Source organism: Oryx dammah, unplaced genomic scaffold, assembly GCF_014754425.2.
Source record: "Oryx dammah isolate SB20612 unplaced genomic scaffold, SCBI_Odam_1.1 HiC_scaffold_10, whole genome shotgun sequence".
NCBI classification, from domain to species: Eukaryota; Metazoa; Chordata; class Mammalia; order Artiodactyla; family Bovidae; genus Oryx; species Oryx dammah.
This window is the reverse complement of record NW_024070194.1, coordinates 60,338,273-60,359,003: the sequence shown is the minus strand read 5'-3', so window position 1 is coordinate 60,359,003 and position 20,731 is coordinate 60,338,273. Positions and strand designations below refer to the sequence as shown.

General features: G+C 37.3%; 1 protein-coding gene across 4 annotated transcripts in view; it reads left to right on the top strand.

Annotated features, from left to right (window-relative positions):
* Positions 1-20,405, top strand: part of MLLT10 (MLLT10 histone lysine methyltransferase DOT1L cofactor) — a 215,874-nt gene extending 195,469 nt beyond the window's left edge. For 2 of the 4 annotated variants that reach the window (XM_040248590.1, XM_040248588.1), the window contains 9 exons: positions 3,720-3,837; positions 5,204-5,276; positions 7,321-7,475; positions 9,290-9,478; positions 9,897-9,985; positions 10,115-10,476; positions 11,475-11,571; positions 16,757-16,975; positions 18,680-20,405. In XM_040248590.1, the coding sequence (XP_040104524.1) occupies positions 3,720-3,837; positions 5,204-5,276; positions 7,321-7,475; positions 9,290-9,478; positions 9,897-9,985; positions 10,115-10,476; positions 11,475-11,571; positions 16,757-16,975; positions 18,680-18,724 (1,347 nt within the window). In that variant the 3' untranslated portion in view covers positions 18,725-20,405. Of the gene's footprint in view, positions 1-3,719; positions 3,838-5,203; positions 5,277-7,320; positions 7,476-9,289; positions 9,479-9,896; positions 9,986-10,114; positions 10,477-11,474; positions 11,572-15,238; positions 16,976-18,679 lie in introns of all 4 variants that reach the window. The other 2 variants (XR_005722521.1, XM_040248589.1) reach the window with 2 other exon arrangements.
* The last annotated feature ends 326 nt before the right edge of the window (positions 20,406-20,731 follow it).

Here is a 20,731-nt window from a genome sequence, read left to right as displayed (position 1 = left end):
TGTGTGTGTGTGTGTGTGTGTGTGTGTGTGTGTGTGTGTGTGTGTGTGTGTGTAATCTTTTTCAGATTCTTTCCGCTTTTAGATTACTTCAAAATACTGAGTGAAGCTCCCTGTGCCTCACAGTATGTCCTTGTTGGTAATCTGTTTTATATATAGTAATATGTATATGTTAACCCTAGTTTATCCCGGCGCCCGCCCCCTGGCGCGGGGGGGAAACATACTTTTATTTCTTTTTCTGTAGGTATATCTTTGTTTTGTATGTAAGTTCGTTTGTATCTTTTTTTTTTTTTTGATTCCACATATAAGTGATATCAATTCCCTTGTGGCTCAGACAGTAAAGAATCTGACTATAATGCAGGGGACCCAGGTTTGATCCCTGGGTCAGAAAGATCCCCTGGAGAAGGCAATGGTATCCACTTCAGTATTCTTGCCTGGAGAATTCCATGGACATACGAACCTGGTGGGCTGTGGTCCATGGGGTCCCATAGAGTTGAACATGACTGAGCAGACTAACACATAAGCAATATCATAGGATATTTGTCTTTCTCTGTCTAGCTTTATTTCACCTAGTATGGCAATCTCAAGATGCATCCATGTTTCTGCAAACGGCATTATTTAATTCTTTTTTATGACTAAATAGTAGTCCATTCATCTGTTGACGGACATTTACATTGCTTCCATGTCCTGGCTGTTGTAAATAGTGCCGCTGTGAACATTGGGATGCATGTGTCTTTTCAAATTATGGTTTTCTCCAGATATATGCCCAGAAGTGGGACTGCTGAATCATATGACAGCTCTGGTTTTGGTTTTTAAAGATCTGTACTTTTCTCCACGTGGCTGTACCAGTTTATATTCCCCCATCAGTGTAGGTTGTCTCTTTCGCTTTTCCTTCTTTATTGCTACGAAAAGTTGTAGAATCTTTTAGCTAAAATGTTGGGAGTCTCTTTGCTCTAAGTTTCCTGCAGAGTTATCCACATTTTCCAGCAGTAACCTTTGTAAATGTCATTTCAGAAATGTTGGCCAGTGTCAGACATTTGTAGAATCTTTGCTAGCTCATATTACCTGCTAAAAATGATGGTAATGACTTGAATTAATGTAGAGTGGTTTAGGTGCTCTCGTATACCACAAAACCCTAGATGGTAAAAATTGGTAATTTTCAATCTCTCTTGGGAATTCCGTAGATAAATATAATAATTTAAAAAACTACCTGGTAGTTTTTAAACATTCAAAAAATTGAGGGAAATTTGTCATTCGGGATAATGAATGTATTTCTAATTTTTTTTATTATTAATTTTACCTTTGCCTACCATCTTTATAAAATCCGTACTTTCTTGCTTTGAAATTGTGCTAACGGTGATTTATCCTCTTCCTGATGGTAGTCATTATGGAAATGAGTTACGCTGTGCTGCTTTGCATTTTGAGCCGTTAGTGTAGTGGGTGGAGTGTGTGATTGAAAAAGTATGATGATTTGGAGACTACATCAAGAAATCTGAAGCTAACAGGGATAAATATAAAGCCCTTGACAGAAGGAACCCTTCCTGAAAGAGAATAGGATCTTTGATTCTTATCAAGAGACTAAGGAAGCTCATAAAGCTGATAATTGGAACTGGAAAAGCAGTTCAACTAGTGTGATAATAGTTTTGATTCAGCCGGTGGATGAGTGCACTAGCACAAGAGTCAGAAGGCTGGAGTGCAGGTGTGGCGACCCTTCCTGCCCGTGCTCGGAGCCAAGCCCGGCCAGCACTCAGGAGCGTGCTCCTCCTTGCTCATATTTTTCTCTCTCCTCTCCTGCTGTCAGCTGTTACTTCTTGCTGCCAACAAAGTGTCTCAAGATATTACTTTTTCTTCCTCTTTCTAATTAATTTTCCACTTCTAATCTGTTATATGCCTAGTTGATCTTTTTAGAATTATGTCTAGAGTAAGAGTAAATTGGCTCTGCAAAGGGCTTTTTTAAGTGTGAGGTGCCCAAGATTTTAAACTGGGTTTCTAGTAACATCTGGTCTTTCTGTTTGTCTCTGGATTTTTCTCATTCTAAGTTATTTTATGAGTAGCTGATTCCCAAGCAGTTAACTTTTGAAGAGGTTAAAAAAAAAAAAGTCTTCCTATCTTTCTGTTTCTGACACATTTTATATATTCTATGCATGGTAAGTGTCTAGTGTGATCTTCAGATTAAAGTGATGACTTCGCTTTTGCTGAGGGCTAATTGATTGTGAAACAGGACTGAATAATCCAAACTACTAACTTTGTATACATAGCTTTAATGGGAAGAAAAATGAATCCCAGAAACTGACCAATTGAACTTAGACATTATAGTATGAACTATGAAATATACCCTTTGAGACAATGGAAAGCAAGGACAGGATTCTATGTCACGGAGACTATTCCTGTGACTTGTAAAGTCCAGTTTTTATGTTGAGTAAGTTGGCTAGAGGCCAAATATTAATGTCAGGGTCTGAGTCTTTCCAGAAGCACAGTTTATTCTCTGTAATATTTTGCTTGTTGTCACTGCTTTGTCGTCTTGGTCTCTTTTGTGGAGTTAAACATGTCAAAATGTTCTACATCTTTTGTTCTACTGTTAATCAGCTTATTTATATTAAAAACACCTCAATTCTTTGAAATTATTTTCCAAAATTTTGTTCTGCAATAACTACACAATTATTTCATTTTACAAAAGTTTAAGTTTTGATTTCACTTCATGAAAAAGAAAAATCTACTTTGAGATGTGTGGTTCTGTTAAATCTGAAAAGTATTTCAGACTAGTGATAGCCTTCTGTGAGTTAGCAATGTTTTGTGTACAAGAGATTTGCTTCCAAAATGCCACATTTTTGAGGTTATAATATTCTTGGAAAGTGGGAGAAAGTATTCACATCAAAGAAGGCATTTTTATTACATTGGATTACGCAAGACTTTGGCCAGCCTCCTTAGCTTCATCTGTTTAAGGGTTCATTTTCGCTTGTTTGGCACAAGTCCCAGTAGAGGCCTTCAGAATTGTGGTTAGCAACATGAATGAATTACAAACTGTGGACCAGCTCTTCAGTTCGCAGAGCTGGCTTACTGCCAAAAAGACAGTGCCTTATATGGGGTCAGGGCAAAGCTGTGATTCGTTGAGCCCTGCATTGTATAGAAAACATACTTGTGATGCCTGTTTGCTTTCTTTTAAAATAAAAACAAAACAAAACAGAAAAAGCAGCAGGCTTCCAAGTCTATCAAAATAGGAAGTAACAAAATAGTGTGCGGGTTTTACTAATGACAGAGTTAAGCAATGAAGATATGGCTCTGTGTAGTTAAAATACTAAAGGTAGAAGCTGAACCTTTTGACCTCCTCAGGCAGCCTGTGAGGTAAGAGACTGAAGCATTTGTTAGACATCTGTTGTCTCCCTGCCCTTATTTTCTAAACGGTTTAATAAGATTAAATAACTAATCATATGTTCACATGGTTACCAGGCCACTGGTTTTGGTATCAAATAGATACTTTGAAATTAAATCATAAATAGTTAACTTTGTGCCAGTTTCAGTGCTCCCTCTCTCTTTTGAGTTAATGTAATTTTTCAGAAACTGGAATGTTGAAATGGTAAAACAAGAATGAAATTTGCAAAGTCAAAAAGTTCTACTTACATTCTTATGTTGAAGAAAATAGTTGTTGCTAGGTCTATTAGGAAGGAAAGTATTAAGATATTTTATACAATAATTAATTTGTCTTTGTAATTCTTTTCATTTAGGCAAATACCTTATCTGGATCATCTCTTAATCAGGCATCATCTCATATGTATGGCAATAGATTAAATTCAACTTCATCAATGGCAGCTCTTATAGCTCAGTCTGAAAACAATCAAACAGGTAAGGTCTCAAGAATTTTTAAACTCTAAAATTCTGTTCCCCTCCACCAAACTGATTTTTATCCCCCATCAAGCTAATTTCATGTGAAGAATCTAAAGATGTGGTTGGTTAATAAATAAAATCTAAAGGGGAGGATTATGTGTGTGTGTACCCCTCCCCTTTTAAATGAAAAGAATTACAGTTGGAAGTAAATAGTATGCTGTGCTGCAAAATCTGTGCCTTTTTTTTACTGTCTGAAATGTAAATGTTTAAGCAGAGCCATCAGCAGGCAGGAATGCTAGTGTCTCCTGTGACTTTTGTGATTGATGTGTTCAGTGCTCAGTTCTGTGCAATGAAAGTAGCATAACATTGGGCTTTCTGTGAATAGCCTCAATCTTTATTTGCATAATTCATGAAATTGCATTACACAAACTTGGTTAAAAAAAAATCCTGTTAGAGAATCTCTACACTGTTTAGTAATCCTGTGAATTTTTACCAGTTGACATTTTGTAGCATTTGCCTCTTGTACTGTTTTAATGAGCCACTGGATTTGCTTTGTTTCTTTCCACCCTTAAGGATTTGTTGACATGTCCAAGTAGTCATGCCTGTTTGGGGGAAGGGAATGGGTTTAGCAGTTCACCAAGAATGGATCAGTCATGTCTTTACCCTTCAAGGGTCAAAGGTCACCTGACTCAGAATAAGGGGAGGATGACCTTGAAAGAGGCCAGATAGGGTGATTTTATAAGGGACTCACTGTAGGGGAAATACAAATTATTCTTCAAGCTGAGATATTGGATGTCACCTCAGGAATATCTTTAAAAAATTAATTTCTTTTTTCATACAGAATTCTGTATTCCTACTTGTCTTTGTCCATTTGGTTATTTAGTGTTATGTGTAATGATCCACGTAACATATATATAATTTTAGTTTTGGCGCATGGCTCTATGTAATACATATGTATTTTATGACTTGTCTTGGAATGTGAAGTGTTAAAATATACAAAGCATAAGGATTTGCTGTGATAAGCATACAGATTAGCTGTCCACAGCTGTGATTCATTACTTTAACCGTAGAAATTAAAAGTGGCTGAGGGGAGGGTACTGCAAATGGAAACCACGCTTCTGTGCTGTAAAATTGAAAGGAATGAAAGAATGAACATAATCCATGGCCTTCTCCACCCACAAAAAAAAAACGTGTAGGGACAACGCCTTACATGCCACAGTTCAGCAATTCTAAACTAGCAACATACTAGATCTTCTACTTTTGTAGTAACTGCAAAGATAGTGGTAAAGGTTTTATGTATGTTTTAGGAAAAATCAGGGCCAGGGCTTAAAACCTCTCATCTAGTGAGAGTCACTTTATCAGCTGTGAAATATTTACACTGCAGATCAAGATCTTGGAGACAATAGCCGTAGCCTTGCTGGCAGAGGAAGCTCACCCAGAGGAAGTCTCTCACCAAGGTAAGCATTATTTGCACTGCAAAGTATCAGAAAGGAAACATTTTGAGATTTGGAAGCTTCTTTATCTCATATCAGCAGAGCCTACATTTGTGAGGCTATAAAATCATTCTGTAGATAAGAGGCATGTCTGGACAGTTAAGAAGAGTGATTCTAAATTAATTGAATATTAAACGTGGTTAGATTTCTAAGCTTTATAAAAGACATAGCCTTTTCTTGGATCTCTAATCAATTTGAGCTTTCTTGTATATTTAGCTGCAGGTACTATTAGTGTGTTAACTTGGATAATTCTTTCTGGTTATAGAATAGTCTTAAGATCTCTTAAAGCTGCAGACTCCAGGCTTTCAACTTTGGGGTACAGTTTTAGTGCTGTTGTGGGCTATGTACTTAACACTTTAGTCTCCAGTTCCTAATTCAATAAATGAAGTTCTTATGACTTGTCTTTAAAATCCCTCTAAAATTGTTTAAAATTGTTTGAAACAAAGTACAGCAAATATACTTGTTCTGTGAAATTACCTTGGATATTATATAAGAAAGCTCAGATATCATTTATAATGTGAATATATATATCAGATTATTCTTGCTAATAGGACATGTTTTTATTATTTAATAGGCTGTATTTTTATTAATTTTATTCCACTCTCAACTTCTATACCGTTTTCTAGTTGTGTAATGTTAGAGAGATTCATCCAGTAACCTCTAATGTAGCTATTTTTTAGTGGTGCATCAGTAGTTCCTTTTTTCCTGTATGATCCTTGGTTGAAATAAAGGTCGTATTGTTTTTCCCAGTTGAACTCTTCAGAAAATGAAATAGTATTCTTTTGAAACTAGGAGTCTGAAGTACACAGTTAAAACATCGTCAGACCAATCTGTAATTTCTGCTGTGCTACTTCTGTACTTTTTTTCCCCAAAGGAGAAAGTTAATGGATTTTTTTTTGCTTGTATGTTTAGTGGAAGAAGCATCTCTGTGTTCTCCTTATAAATTTAAAATATCATACAGGCAACCCTAGAAATTAGTTAAGATTCCTTAGTGCTATCTTGCTATTGTGTGGTTCTTTGTGTTTCGTTAGCTTAATAGGATTCAACACCAAAAAATGGCACTAAATTACTTTTAGCACATATTTCCAAGTGTATGTTATTCTTTAAAAATCAGCCTGGAATAAAATAGCCTAAATTATCCTGGCAATAATATACTGTTTGGGAAGGGACAGGCAGCTGTATGTATACCACTCAATGGTTACATGTGGAAGGAATAAAAAGACTCATTTGTTTAACTTCTTGTTTGAAGGGATTTTTGTGGCGACGCGTGTTAGGGCTGCAGCAGAATACCAGCAGGCTGCAAGAGGCCCTGAGCTGCTGCCCAGTTCTGTCACTCACTAGCAGTGTGTCTTTGGACAAGTCACTAAAGCCCCATCTTGTTTCCTGTAATAGAAACAGAGCCAGGAAGGCAGGTTTTGACTTCTCACTAGGTTGGTGTGAAGATAATTATATGGAAATACTTTGGAAACTCTATAGCCCTAATTCATTATGTAATTATAGAGGCCGGAGACCAGAAATGGGCACATTTACGTATTTAAAACAAAAACTGAATGAGAGAACATTACATGTTCATGTTAATGTAAGTGATTTTTGTTTTGGAATATTTAAGTTCTTATCATTTGAAGTACAGATCTAAGAGATGTTAGGAAAAATTCATTTAACTGTACAGTGTGAATCTTTCTAATCCTGTCTTTTTCCCTTTTGTCTTACAAAGTTGCATCAAGTTCTTTTATTGCCAATTTTAGAGATTATTAGTAGTATATTTATATTTTCTAGTGGTTTTTAGTTATCCTGTATGCCAGCTATTCCCCCTTGTTTGTTACCATTTGGGGAGGAAGGATGGTAATTACTAATTTTAGGGTAGATTATGGTTTTATCATTTTAGCCTAGATAACCTGATGTTAGAAAACTTGTACAGGAGAAGAGTCAGCATAAGGTGAGAAATGTGAATATACTTCCCTTAGAGGGTCCTCCTCCTGTTTAACCTGAGGATTAATGTTTCCAACAGGTCCCCTGTAAGCAACTTACAGATCCGCTATGACCAACCAGGCAACAGCAGTTTGGAAAACCTGCCCCCAGTAGCAGCCAGCATAGAGCAGCTTCTGGAGAGGCAGTGGAGTGAAGGACAGCAGTTTTTATTAGAACAGGGCACTCCTAGTGACAGTAAGTATTCTCTTCTTGTCTTTAAAGGAAGAACAGTAGATGGATGGATGGATAGATGAATATTCAGGTGGACAGATGTAGAAGTCACACTTTGTCAAGAATAGCATTGAAATTACGATGTATGTCTTATATAATATGGTGAGAAAGTGTAATGTAGTGGCTTAATAGAACAGAGGCTACAGTTTTACCCCTTGGGCTTGAATTCTGTTTTTACCTTTTATTAACAGTGTAATCTTAGGCAAGTATGTTAATGTCAGTATGCTGTAGTTTTCCATTTATAGGATGAAAATAATAATGTACCTATACCACAGTATTGTTTTGAGGGTTAGATGACATAAAAGATAAAATGAACATTGCTGGCTTGTAGAATTCACTGGTTCTTATTACTTTTTATAATTATTAATATTAAAATATTAGTATTTTGTTTCTCCATTCTACTTTGTTCTAATCAGTTAAGTTTTACTAAAAATATGAACTGTAGCTTCTTTTAGCTTAATTGTTTGAATAAAACTTGCTCACCACTGCAGAATTTATTTTTAAAAATGTGTATAGTCAAGTAAGGCCGACTCTCTTGATTTTATAATTTGGATGAGAAAGAATAAGTATTAAGTTATATATACATTATACATATACTATATATTACTTATATCATTTACTTGCTAAATTATGTATTGTCTATTATATATATGTATTTAGTATCTTTACAATTTTAAGTATCTATCTGGTGGAAATAATAGGTGTTTTATTTTAATTTTTTTTTCTAATAATTTGAGGGGGTATATATGCTTTTGCTTTTTATTTTTTAAAACAAAACAAAATATTTTGCTTATTATTAGGTGCTGTAAATTTGGTATTTTTATGAATGGTGCTCTCGACAAAAAACGCTAATTGTGAGAAAATTCATGCCGGGATAATCCTTTAAACATGATAGCTGGAGGACAGGTTTAGCTTAGTCTTATTGCATCTCATTTGGGTACACTACGGGATCTGTGTGGGATCTTGAAGAGGAGGGATAAAAGTTAAATCCTTGGGAAATGACCGTATGTGTCTGTACCAGTAGAATTGTGTCTTTTGAAGGCCCTGAGGGCATGTTAAACAAATACAACTTTTTAATACATAGAACTTTAAAGTGTCCATCATCATGGCATCTCTGCTGTCCGTTGAGAGGTCCGAGCTGTGGCAGGGATGGAAAAAGTATTTGAGGTGGTGGAACAGGACAGCCCGTGTGCAGAGGACGTGCCTTTCCTGGGAGCTAGGAGTAGGGCTTTAATGCGCACACACTGCTCCCTGCTGGGCGTGTGTGGATCCGCAGGCTGAGCGGCTGGGCTTCCTCGTCCAGTGTCGTCGGGTAGCTTGCTTGGTTTAGCCAAACAACAAACAAATGCTTGTGCTCTTTATTTGTGTTGAAGGATATTGGTGTGTGTGATTCTTTGCCCTTTAACAAATGATTTTAATGAAAAATCATGGCGGGCACTTGGAATTTTTAATTAAGTTTTTATTTTAATGAAAATCAAATGTTCTTGTGATTTTTATTTGAGAATGGAAATTACCTGAACTAGGTTTGGCTTTTTTTGTTAGTGGCAACAAAGTTTCTACACAGTACATCTTGGAACAATATCCCTTTATGCTTATATAGGTAGAAATATATTACTATATATATTTGTATCTGCATATAAATTTAGAAATAGAACCTAGTCACTTAGAAATGCTTTACAGAATTTCTGCTTTTCTGTTTTATTTCTAAAGTTATTGACACAAGTCCATAAAGTACCTAGTCCTGTGTATGAAATTGTGTTTATTCAAATCTCTGCTAGTTTTAGGGATGCTGAAGTCATTACATCAACTTCAAGTAGAAAATCGAAGATTAGAGGAACAGATTAAAAACTTGACTGCCAAAAAGGAACGCCTTCAATTATTGAATGCACAGCTCTCAGTGCCTTTTCCAACAATAACAGCAAACCCCAGCCCATCTCATCAAATGCATGCATTTTCAGCACAGAATGGTAAGTGTGAATTTATTGTGGATCTAAGGACAGTAGGATGGACTTTTCATTATCTTTTTCATAATAAATGAATAATAAGTGGTCACCAGTTATATGAAGACGTAGAAGAGCAATAATAGGTTATTTTAGAGGAGCATAAAGAATCCTGTTCAGTGTTCAATTTGAATTTGCTCTAACATCTTTAGTACAGAGTTTAATGATAAAATTTAAGTATATGATGATATCTATTGATTTAAAGCCATGATATTCAATAGAGATATAGATTTTTTCATTCAGATTGATCTTAAGAATAGCAAGGCTTAAAATTTAAGTGTTTTCTGATGTGGGCTTCAGACTAAGCTTTTAGACAAACCTTTAATCTTACATGTAATGTAATTCAACAGGTAAATAAGTTTCTTTTTGTCTTTTTTCTTTCTAGCTCCTACTACTGATTCCTTGAACAGCAGTAAGAGCCCTCATCTAGGAAACAGCTTTTTACCTGATAATTCTCTTCCTGTATTAAATCAGGTAATTTTGGTATGGTTAATTTCATGTGTGTTTTACTTACAACAGTATGTCACATTAAATGGTTTAAAATAATTTTAAACCGTTTTGCTGTGTTGTTTACAACTTGGTTCCTATTCTTTCTTATGTTAGGACTTAACCTCCAGCGGACAAAGCACCAGCAGCTCATCGGCTCTTTCTACTCCACCTCCTGCCGGGCAGAGTCCAGCTCAGCAGGGCTCAGGCGTTAGTGGAGTTCAGCAGGTCAATGGTGTGACAGTGGGGGCACTGGCTAGTGGAATGCCGACTGTAACATCCACCATTCCTGCCGTGCCTGGAGTGGGTGGAATAATTGGAGCTTTGCCAGGTAACCAACTGGCAATTAATGGCATTGTAGGAGCTTTAAATGGGGTTATTCAGACCCCTGTCACAATATCCCAGAACCCTACCCCCCTCACCCACACAACTGTACCACCTAATGCAACACATCCAATGCCAGCTACACTGACTAACAGGTAAGAAACTTAAGTATCTTTTGCAGTTTTTAGAGCAACATGGTACCAAGCTATCCATGCTTTACTTAGGGATATTTTAATGTGTCCCATATAGATGTGCTCTTAGAAAGTAAAATGCACAAACTAAATGTATTATGCCAGGAGCCATTTATTTTTGACACTTTAGTAATTCAGATTAAATACAAAGTTAAATCATTTTTAGTAACAAAGCATAAGCATTAAATATATTCTGTACTGAAAATTTCAGTCTTGATCTGTAATGTCTGTTTTAAATGCTATTTTTCTTAACCTCATGTATCAAAAATTCTGGAGCAAAGTAATATTGTAATGAAGATCACATATGAATGTTGGTTTCTTAAAATTCAGCTATGTAATTTTGTTAGCTTTGTAATCAAAGATTTTGATATAAGATGAAGGTCAAATATTTATCTTGAATTTCCAGGGAGTGAGACTTGCTGTTTCATTGTGCTGGAATTTCATTTGAATGGCAAAGCCATGTTGTTATTGCACATACTTTTGAGGAATAAATCATTTTAAATGGATTTGTAGTGGATAGTAGTAAACTGTTTCTTCTGGCTCTCTTTTCGTTGGTGCTTAATTTTACTGACAGTTGGGACCATAAAAAAAGTTTAAGTAAAATCAGTTAGTAGTATGTTTGGATTCTTTCTTTGTTTTAATCTGTGGGTTAAATTATCCTTGAAAGATTGAAAATAAAGTATTACATGTGCATATAAATTTTTATTCCATTAAACAACTTAGTACCTGCTTGGTTTACAATAAAAAGGGAACCAAAACATTTATTGACAATGTGAATTCTTGGTTACCTGTATATGTGCAGAGAGAGAGAAAGAAGAGATTTTTACATCGTTGTTTTTCAGAAAGTGTTATGGTTAAAAACTTGACTTGTTAAACTTATTAAACTTCAAATTGAGAAGTTCTTTCATTTTACATTAAAAAAAGGTTTACAGTAGAAAGTAAGAATTTTCATCATTTTTCAGTGCCTCAGGACTAGGATTACTTTCTGACCAGCAAAGACAAATATTTCTTCATCAACAGCAATTCCAGCAGTTGTTAAATTCGCAACAGCTCACACCAGTAAGTTCTTCCTTTTGATAATATTTGATCTTTATTAGGAGCAAGTGATCAAAGTTATAATAAGTATTCAGTGTGTAGGTATAGATCACCCACTTTGTGAAGTGACATGGTCTAGTCTATGATACCTGCAGTGATATTAATTATATGGATTCATCAACAGGTATTAGAACATTATTGTGCTGCTCTGGTAGGCTCTGGTGAACAAGACTTGTCTTTTCATGTAGCTTCATTCTGATAGGGGAGATAGACATTAGATGCATACTTTTTGATAGTGATAATGAAGCAGGATAAGGGAATAGAGGACATTGCGGTGAGAGCCATGGTAGATAGGATGGTCCAGCCACTGAGCAGATGACTTTTGAGCACAGATCTGAATAAAAGGTGAAGGAGCATGACTTTCTGACACAGAGGTAGAAGAGAATGTGCACTCAGGGTCGAGGGACTAGAGCACCTGTGCTGCATGACTGGGCTAGTGTGGAGGAGAGCAGGCAGATGTGGGCTGCAAGGTCATGGGCTGCTTTGTTTGGCTGTCCATGGTATGGGGTTTAAATTTATCCTAAGTGTGATGGAAAGTCATTGGTGATTTAAAAAAAACCAAAAAACCTTTCTTTGTGGAAATAAACATTCAGGTGTACCAGTGGTAGAGAGTATGGTATACCAATTGCCTAGCTTTTATAATTATCCCCATTTAAAAGTCTTTTTTCATATATCCTCATTTTTCCTTTCAGGATTTTAAAGAATTAAGTGTAGGGTTTTGAACACAATAGTGACATGACAATAATTTACATCTTAAAACATGAGTTTTAAAATGTATGAATGGAGAATAGTGTGAATGCTGAATGGAGAATAGTGTGTGTATGTTAGGGGGAGGCAGGGCTCTCAGGGTGGTCCAGGTGCTGCTGATTTATGAGAGCAAGATTAACATGGTGAAACTGTCTAGAATTGTGTATTTTGAAGATAGAGTCAACAAGACTGGTTTGTTGGACATTTACTTGGATTACTCTTACTGAGATTTGGAAGATTAGGAGGAACACCGTGTTTTGGCAAGAGAACAGGAGTTCTGTTATGGACATGCTGATTTGAGGTGTCTGTTTAGATGTTCAGGTGACACAGATTAAGCAGTTAGATGAGTCTGGAGTCTAAGGAAAGGATGAGGTTGGAAAGAGGAGCTTGGAGTCATTGCTGCATATGTGATGTTTAGAGTCACATGACTTGCTGAGGGCAGTAGGGAATGAAGACTGATGTCTTCAGAGGACTGGGCTCTGGGCATCCTGAAAGAGGAGAGTAATCCAGTCAAGGGTCTTGAGGAGAGAATGAGGGGAGAGTTAGAACAGAGTGATGGCCTAGAGTCCATGCAAAGAAGCTTTTCGAGACAGGGAGGACTCAGCTGAGTAAAATACTCTGTTGAGACCAGTAAGAACTGCCTGTTGAAACTAGGTGTCTAGAACTCTTTGAGAATGTGATTTTGGTGAGAAGTGAAAAGCTTCATTGAGTGGTTCAAGAGAAAACAGGAAACACAAATGGGGTACAGGCCACTTGAGATATTTTACTGTGAAGAGCAGAGAAGTGAAAGAGCAGTTAGCATTAGGAAGACGTCTATGGGTGTCTTTCTATTCATTTTGAAAATGACAGCATATGTGTATGTTTTTTTTAATTAATTTATCTTTGGCAGTACTAGGCCTTCGTTGGCCTGTGTGGACTTTCTCTAGTTGCGTCGAACAAGGGATCCTCTAGTTGCGCAAGCTTCTCAGTGTGGTGGCCTCTCTGTTGTAGAGCGCAGGCTCTAGGGGCAGAGGCTTCAGTACTTGGATGGGCTTAGTTGCCCCGTGGCGTGTGATATCTTCCTGGACCAGAGCTGGAACTCATGTCTTCTACAGTGGCAGGCTGACTCTTATCACCGGACGGCCAGTGAAGCCCTCTATGTATGTTGATGGGTAATTTTCTGGTGCAGAGAGGGGAGGGGTAAGGCCAGGACAGCAGAGCGCTTCAGGAGGGAGCAGCTTCACCTGGTAAGAGGGAGGTGCAGAAGCTGTAAGTGGGTTTTATAATAGGAAGCTGAAGAAGCCCACTTCTGATGTTTTTCATTTTCAAATGAGAATTATAAGTAAAGTCATCAGCTGATGGAGATAGGGAAATTGTGGTCAGAGGAGAGAAAAGGTGTGGAGCAGATATCTTGGAGGAGGGGTGAGAGAACTAAGGTACTTTATGTACCGGCTGTGTCTTGCACACCTCACTGAGTTAGACTAGGAGGACATTCCTTTAATTAACTCAAGGTTTCAGCCTTTGTAATTTCTTTCTAAAATAACACCCACCGACTTTCTTGCTTTAGTCAAAAATATATTGAAAATGTCTATTTTACAATTCTGGATCGTTGTCACTGTTCTTAAAGTGGTATGAGGATAGATTACATAAAAATTCTTAAATGCTTACACTAAAATGTGGTCTTGTTTTCTTATCTCTTGCCACATCTTATTATGAAGTACTGAAATTTCAATTTATTTGGGGTTCTTCCTATTAAGATTTTATTCTAATAGTCACATGTAGGTGTCTTGTTTCTGGAATGTGGTTGATTAAGAAATTTTTAGCACAAATCATTGCCCAGAGTCCATGAAGACTGAGTGGATTAGACTTTATGTTTTCTTTTGTCAGCCAAGGCTGTGGGATGAGGTTTGTTCATTGATAAGCATTGAACTTCTTGTAGGCAGGAATGGTCCTGTGCAGCACCTCCCCTCTCCCACTTTAAGAACAAACTCTTGCTGGACCCTCCTCCAGGTACTGCCCATGCTCAGCCTGGTCCATTCCCACCTCGCATCTCCTCTGGTAATGGCAACTGTCCCCCAAAACTCTTCTCTTCCCCTTGCTCCCAGGATCTTGGTTTTCTTCCTACCTAATTGGTTCTTCCTTTTTAGCTTCCTTTCCTGGGTGCTCCTCTTTTTCTTAGTCCCTCTCACTTCAGTGGGTCCTAGAATTCAGGATCTCCTCCAGCCAAGTGGCTTTAAAGACTGTGCCAACACTGACTTCTCCAGACCAGGCCTCTCTTTGGAGTTGGAAGCTCTCATATCCACTGCTTCCTTGGTGCTGCCTCTTGGCTCTCTTAACAGATGGTGCAGGCATACCATGGCCACACTGAACTGCTGGCCTGCCACACGGTGCCCCCACCGCAGCTGATGCACCTCCGTCCTTCCAGCTGCTTCAGCCAAAAACCCCTGCCATTTGTACTTCACTCCTCTCTTCTTCTGACACCTCACATTGAATCCACCAAGAAATGCCAGGTCAAGTTGTGTCACTCCTCTGCTTCATCTGCCTTCCGACAGAACTCTGAGAAGGAAGAGCCAGTGTTCTCGGCCACACTGCAGGCCCTCGTCCTTCTCCAGCCTCCATCCTGCTCACTCTACTCCAGCCCCGGTCTCCTCACTTGTCCTGGGTCATGCTAGCTACACCCACAGGGCCCCTAGCATTCTTTCTGTTGGCATGAATGAGAACTTTAAAATTTAAGAAGTTGGTGCAACAGTAATTGCGGTTTTGTTGAACTTTACTGTTTGATATTGGAATACATTCTTAAATGTGGTTATGTTCTACATCATTTTAATGAGTATTTCTCGCTTTATGTTTTTTTTTTTTTTTGCTAATGACTTATTACTTGCTGTTTATTTTATATTTATTTTAGACTATGGAAATGATGTTAGACAAAAAGCAAATTCAAGCAGTTTTCTTATTCGAGTTCAGAATGTGTCGTAAAGCAGTGGAAACAACTTGCAATGTCAACAACGCATTTGGCCCAGGAACTGCTAACAGATGTACAGTGCAGTGGTGGTTCGAGAAGTCTTTCAAAGGAGATGAGAGCCTTGAAGATGAGGAACATAGCAGTCAGCCATCAAAAGTTGACAGTGACCAATTGAGAGCCAACATCGAGGCTGATCCTCTTAAAACTAAACGAGAATTTGCCGAAGAACTCAATGTCAACCATTCTATAGTTATTCAGCATTTGAAGCAAATTGGAAAGGTGAAAAAACTCCATAAGTGGGTGCCTCATGAGCTGACTGAAAATCTAAAAAATCGTTGTTTTGAAGTGTCATCTTCTCTTATTCTATGCAACAACAACAAACCATTTCTTGATCTGATTGTGATGTGCAATGAAAAGTGGATTGTATATGACAGTCGGCAATGACCAGCTCAGAGGTTGGACAAAGAAGCTCCAAAGCACTTCCCAAAGCCAAACTTGCACCAAAAGTCATGGTCACTGTTTGGTGGTCTGCTGCTGGTCTGATCCACTACAGCTTTCTGAATCCCAGTGATATCATTACATCTGAGAAGTATGCTCAGCAAATCGATGAGATGCACCAAAAGCTGTAACACCTGCAGCTGGCAATGGTCAACAGAAGGGGCCCGGTTCTTCATGACAACGCCCAACGGCACATCACACAACCAGTGCTTCAGAAGTTGAACAGATTGGGCTACGAAGTTTTGCCTCATCCACTGTATTCACCTGACCTCTTGCCAACCAACTACCACTTCTTTAAGTATCTTGATGACTTCTTGCAAGGAAATGCTTCCACGACCATCAGGAGGCAGAGAATGCTTTCCAAGAGTTCATCGAATCCCAAAGAATGGATTTTTATGCTACAGGAATAAGCACGTTTATTTCTCGTTGACAAAAACGTGTTAATTGTAATGGTTCCTATTTTGATTAATAAAGATGTATTTGAGCCTAGTTATAATTATTTAAAATATGTGATCGGAAACTGCAATTACATTTGCACCCACCTCTTAAAATAACTTTTAAAGTTCTCAGAATAAGAACATAATAAAATAACTCTTTAAGTTCCCAGAATTACAGGAGGGATTTCCCCATGCAATGATTTCTAAAGCCAAACACAGATCACCGTGGCTTCTCTAAGTTGCCATTTTCCTTGATTCTCGTGTACAATCTCATTTGAATAGGGGTTCTTTTGCTTGTTCCATTTTGAAAATAAAACCATTCCCTAATACTGACATTTACAGTAGATGGTTATTGTCTAGTGCAGTGTGTTTTTCCAGATGGGACTCTTGTTGTGTTTCTTAGTAGTATGACTTTGACATCACTTCAGTACCTAGTATCAGAATAAAGAAGAAAAGAGATAAGGCAGGCTGTCCCGCTGGCGTGTCTGGGCTGGGAACTCACCCCTCCCGCGTGTTCTTGCTTAAGGAGCAGCACCAGGCACTTCTGTACCAGCTGGTGCAGCAGCACCACCAGCAGCAGCAGCAGCAGCACCACCAGCCTGACCTCCAGCAGCTGCAGATCCCGGGGCCCCCGCAGATACCCATCAACAACCTGCTTGCAGGCACGCAGGCGCCTCCACTTCACCCAGCCACCACCAACCCATTCCTCACCATCCATGGTGAGGGTGCGAGTCAGAAGGTAACAGTGAGTATCTGTGTTTTGTTACAGCTAGTGAAATCACAGAGCCAATTTTAGTGATTAGAGATGACTGTCTCTCCGGCCCTCCCCTTCTTCCCTTCCTCCCTCTTTCCTTCTCTCTCTTTTAAAATATATTATCCCCCAGATAATTTCTCCTTAAAACCAGTTGTTTCAGCAGCTGGATATTGTAAACACGAAGGACCTATGCCAATTTATATATCCCCTAAGAATATCAGTTTGAATTTGCATATAAGGTTGGAGGGCTGTTTTATAATTCACCAGTTTTTCAAAATGAAAATGTTTTGGTATAATAAGTGATATGGGACAGTCCAATCAAAAGATAAGTAGTTGGTATTTTGAGAATCTTTAAGTGATTTGTTTAACTACAGAAATAATCTAGATAATTTAGGATTATTTTTATTGTTTTGCTCAGATGTGCTAAAACTGAATTATACTTACAGTAATATTAATATATAAACTTTAGGGCAATCTAGTTATTCTACTGGATAGAAAGTAAATCATCATCACAATTGTAATGAAATTTAAATTCTTAATCTTATGTAAATGATAGCAAAACAAGGGGTGGAGGAACAGTATCCTTATGCATACAGTGCACACATTTTAAGGCTGTTTCTTTCTATTAATTCTCCCCTGCAATCAGGTCTACTTTACTGGAGTGTAAATGTTTCCCCTAAATTCCAGTTGAGGGCAGAACCCTGTTAGAGGAAGGATATTGGGATGTAGAATGGAGACTGGACACCAGGAAAAGGAAGAAGGGAAAGAATGAGGTGGGAGACTTGGCAAAAACAGTGTTCAAAGTCACAATGTTTGCTCTTTCCCATTACTTGCTCTTTACTGTGCTTTTAGTTTTCAGAAGCTTTAGTTTGTATTTAGTAACAAGAATTAGTTCAAAATAAAGTATACTGGTTTTCATTACCTCTTCAATGCTTTTTGTTTACCCCACTGTTCTCTGACTTCCTGATTGTGAATACTGTCATTATCATTATTAGAAACCTAGTTTTGCAGACATGGAAATTTCATTGATTCTGTACTGATTTAGATTTTTTTTTTAACCATTTTTTGCTCTAAAGTTTTTTCTTGTGTTAAAAAGGTTATACAATATGAAATGTATTTTAATGGAAAATCATGATAGTAAACACTATCAGTATTAATTACCTAATGTAGAAAAGCAAGTCTGGGAAGTAATATGAGTATCCCGCTGTGTGACAGGCATCTTTATTAGAGACAGTGGTATATATGGTTCCGGTCTTTAAACTATTAAAAACCCTGTTTTTTAAAATAGGGAGATTGAAAGAGGTTAAAGTTCAAAGGACAGATAGCATGTATGTGGTGTCAGAACCCATGACTTCCTTATTTGTTCATTTCCCACACGACTGTATTACTACTGCCGTGGAAAAGTCCGTTTTGGAGGGATGATTTCTACTTTTCATTCCTTATTAGTCCTGCCTCAGAGGAGTACTTCTGTCTTTGTGTACTGCTGAATTTAATATAAAGCAGCTGAATGTTTACCAGTATTTTCATGTCTTTACATTATGCTGAAAAGTAGCCATGCTGACATGTCGAAAAAAGGAATAACCATATATACTACCTTTTATCTCAGTTATAATTTCAGTTAAGAGTAGATTGTTTCAAGTGTGGGCCAAGAATTTCTTTAGCTAATGCACTTGATTTTGTTTGTTTTAATCACAGAGACTTAGTGATAAAAGTGGGCCTGTTGCTCAAGAGAAAAGTTGACACTTGAGAAAAAAACATCTAGAAATGGCCTATCCTGCTGTCCTGGCACTTCATCTGGCTGCTGTTGCAGTCCTTTTACTACACCTATGAAGAAATGCAACAAAAAACCAGCTGCACGACAAGGGATTAATTGCCACAAGAGCATTCTTGTAAGGCTTTGGTTGATGTTGCTTTGTTGCACTGAAATGAAATTCCCATATCCCCTACCCCTCTCCCAGATTTTTTTAAACTTGGAAAGAAAATTTAATGGCTAACTTTGGTCAGTAAAATAATTTATATGGCAATGATTTTATCAACCTGAGAGAAATTTAATATAGTTGGTGCACAACTAATTTTGATTTTAAATTGCAGAGATGACTAGCAAAACTAAAGACTTGTTCCATTTATAAACCATTTGATTTTATTGTACCAGTTGGAACATGAAATATGATCTTTTGTTTGGGTTACAGTACATTTGCTCTGTGAGTCAAACCTTAAAACAAATTTCAAGGAACTGTTAAATTTCTTCTTCTAGAGTTTGATTGGTTAAATATTACAAATAAATAGGTCATCCACTGGGACTTGGCAATCTTTGTTATAAAAATTTCCTTTCTAATGGGATTTGGCCAATTTTGGTAATCAAGTTAGCATGGTAAATGTCTGCTTCTGCTAAAGGTAATTTTCTTTTGCTAAATGCTTTTTCTTTAGTGTTAAGACCTACTCATATTTTGAAGAAACCTCGAGTTAAGTGAGCTCTAAGGCTGCTGGGGAAACCAGCTCAATTCAAAATGAAAGAGGGGCCACTCTGGAAACTGCTGGTAGGGTTTGGCCTGAATCAAGTGCCTGTTAGTACCTGCCTTGTGCTGAAGTGGCTCTGGTCAGCTGAGTAGCAACAGCAGCCTTCCCCATGGTTCTGCCTTTATTGAGAACTTCCTATGCCACTGTAGATAGCTCAGGCGAAGCTATTACCTGGGTATTTATCCACTAATGAGTCACAAGAAAACTGTGTGGATTTGGTAAGAATTTTCTTTTTTTCTTTAGACAACTTCTTGTTGTTAACAATGATTTCAAACAAACAAAACAAGACACAAACAAACCCCACCACCGCAGTTCCTGAAACAGGTGAAATCTATGTTACACCCCTTCCACGTTGGGTAGCCCCACTCCTGGGGTAACAGTGTAGCAGAATATAAATTAAACAATTGGGGATGTAATCATTGAACTGCTCTTGAATGTGTGAATTATTAGTGGAAGAAAGACCCAGATGTAGACCTCCACTGTGTACTTAGCTGGAAGAACATGTTAATTCTGCAATATGTCTCTTGGTTAAACATTGCACAGTTCTTACCTCATTTCTGTAAATAAGGTTTTGTGAATCTGTTTTGTATTGTGAAAAATTCATAAGATAACATTGATATTTTGATTTGTAATATTTCTAATTGGTAGATTTAATTGAAAAGTAAAATTAATTTATTTTTATATGTTCAGGGGAATTTTAAAGAAAGTCAAATCTTTTGTAGATAATTAAAAAAAAATCAGTGTGGTTTATTTTACTTATTTAACCCACTGGTTGTTATTCTGTAACAATTTGTATAAATGGTAAATTTTGAATGTGTTGTTATTTTACTTAGATGTAAAATTCCACATGTATTAAAATGTACAAAGTTTTTGTTAATAAAATTTAATAATGTTTATAACTCTGCCATTTTCCCCAGTTTTATTAAGATATAATTGACATCAGCATGGTATAAGTTTTTATACACCATAAAAATGTGACTTACATATGTTGTGAAATAATTGCCATAGTGAGTGTAGTTAAAACATCCATCTCATACAGATACCAAAAAAAGAGAACAGCAAAAACAGTTTTTTTCCTTGTGATGAGAACTCTTAGAATTCACTCTGTTTAACCACTTCTCTATATACCATGTTAACTACAGTCATCAGGTTGTACATTACAGCTCTAATACTTATTTATCTTATAACTGGAAATTTGAGCTTTCTGACCACTTTTGTCCAATTCCGTCT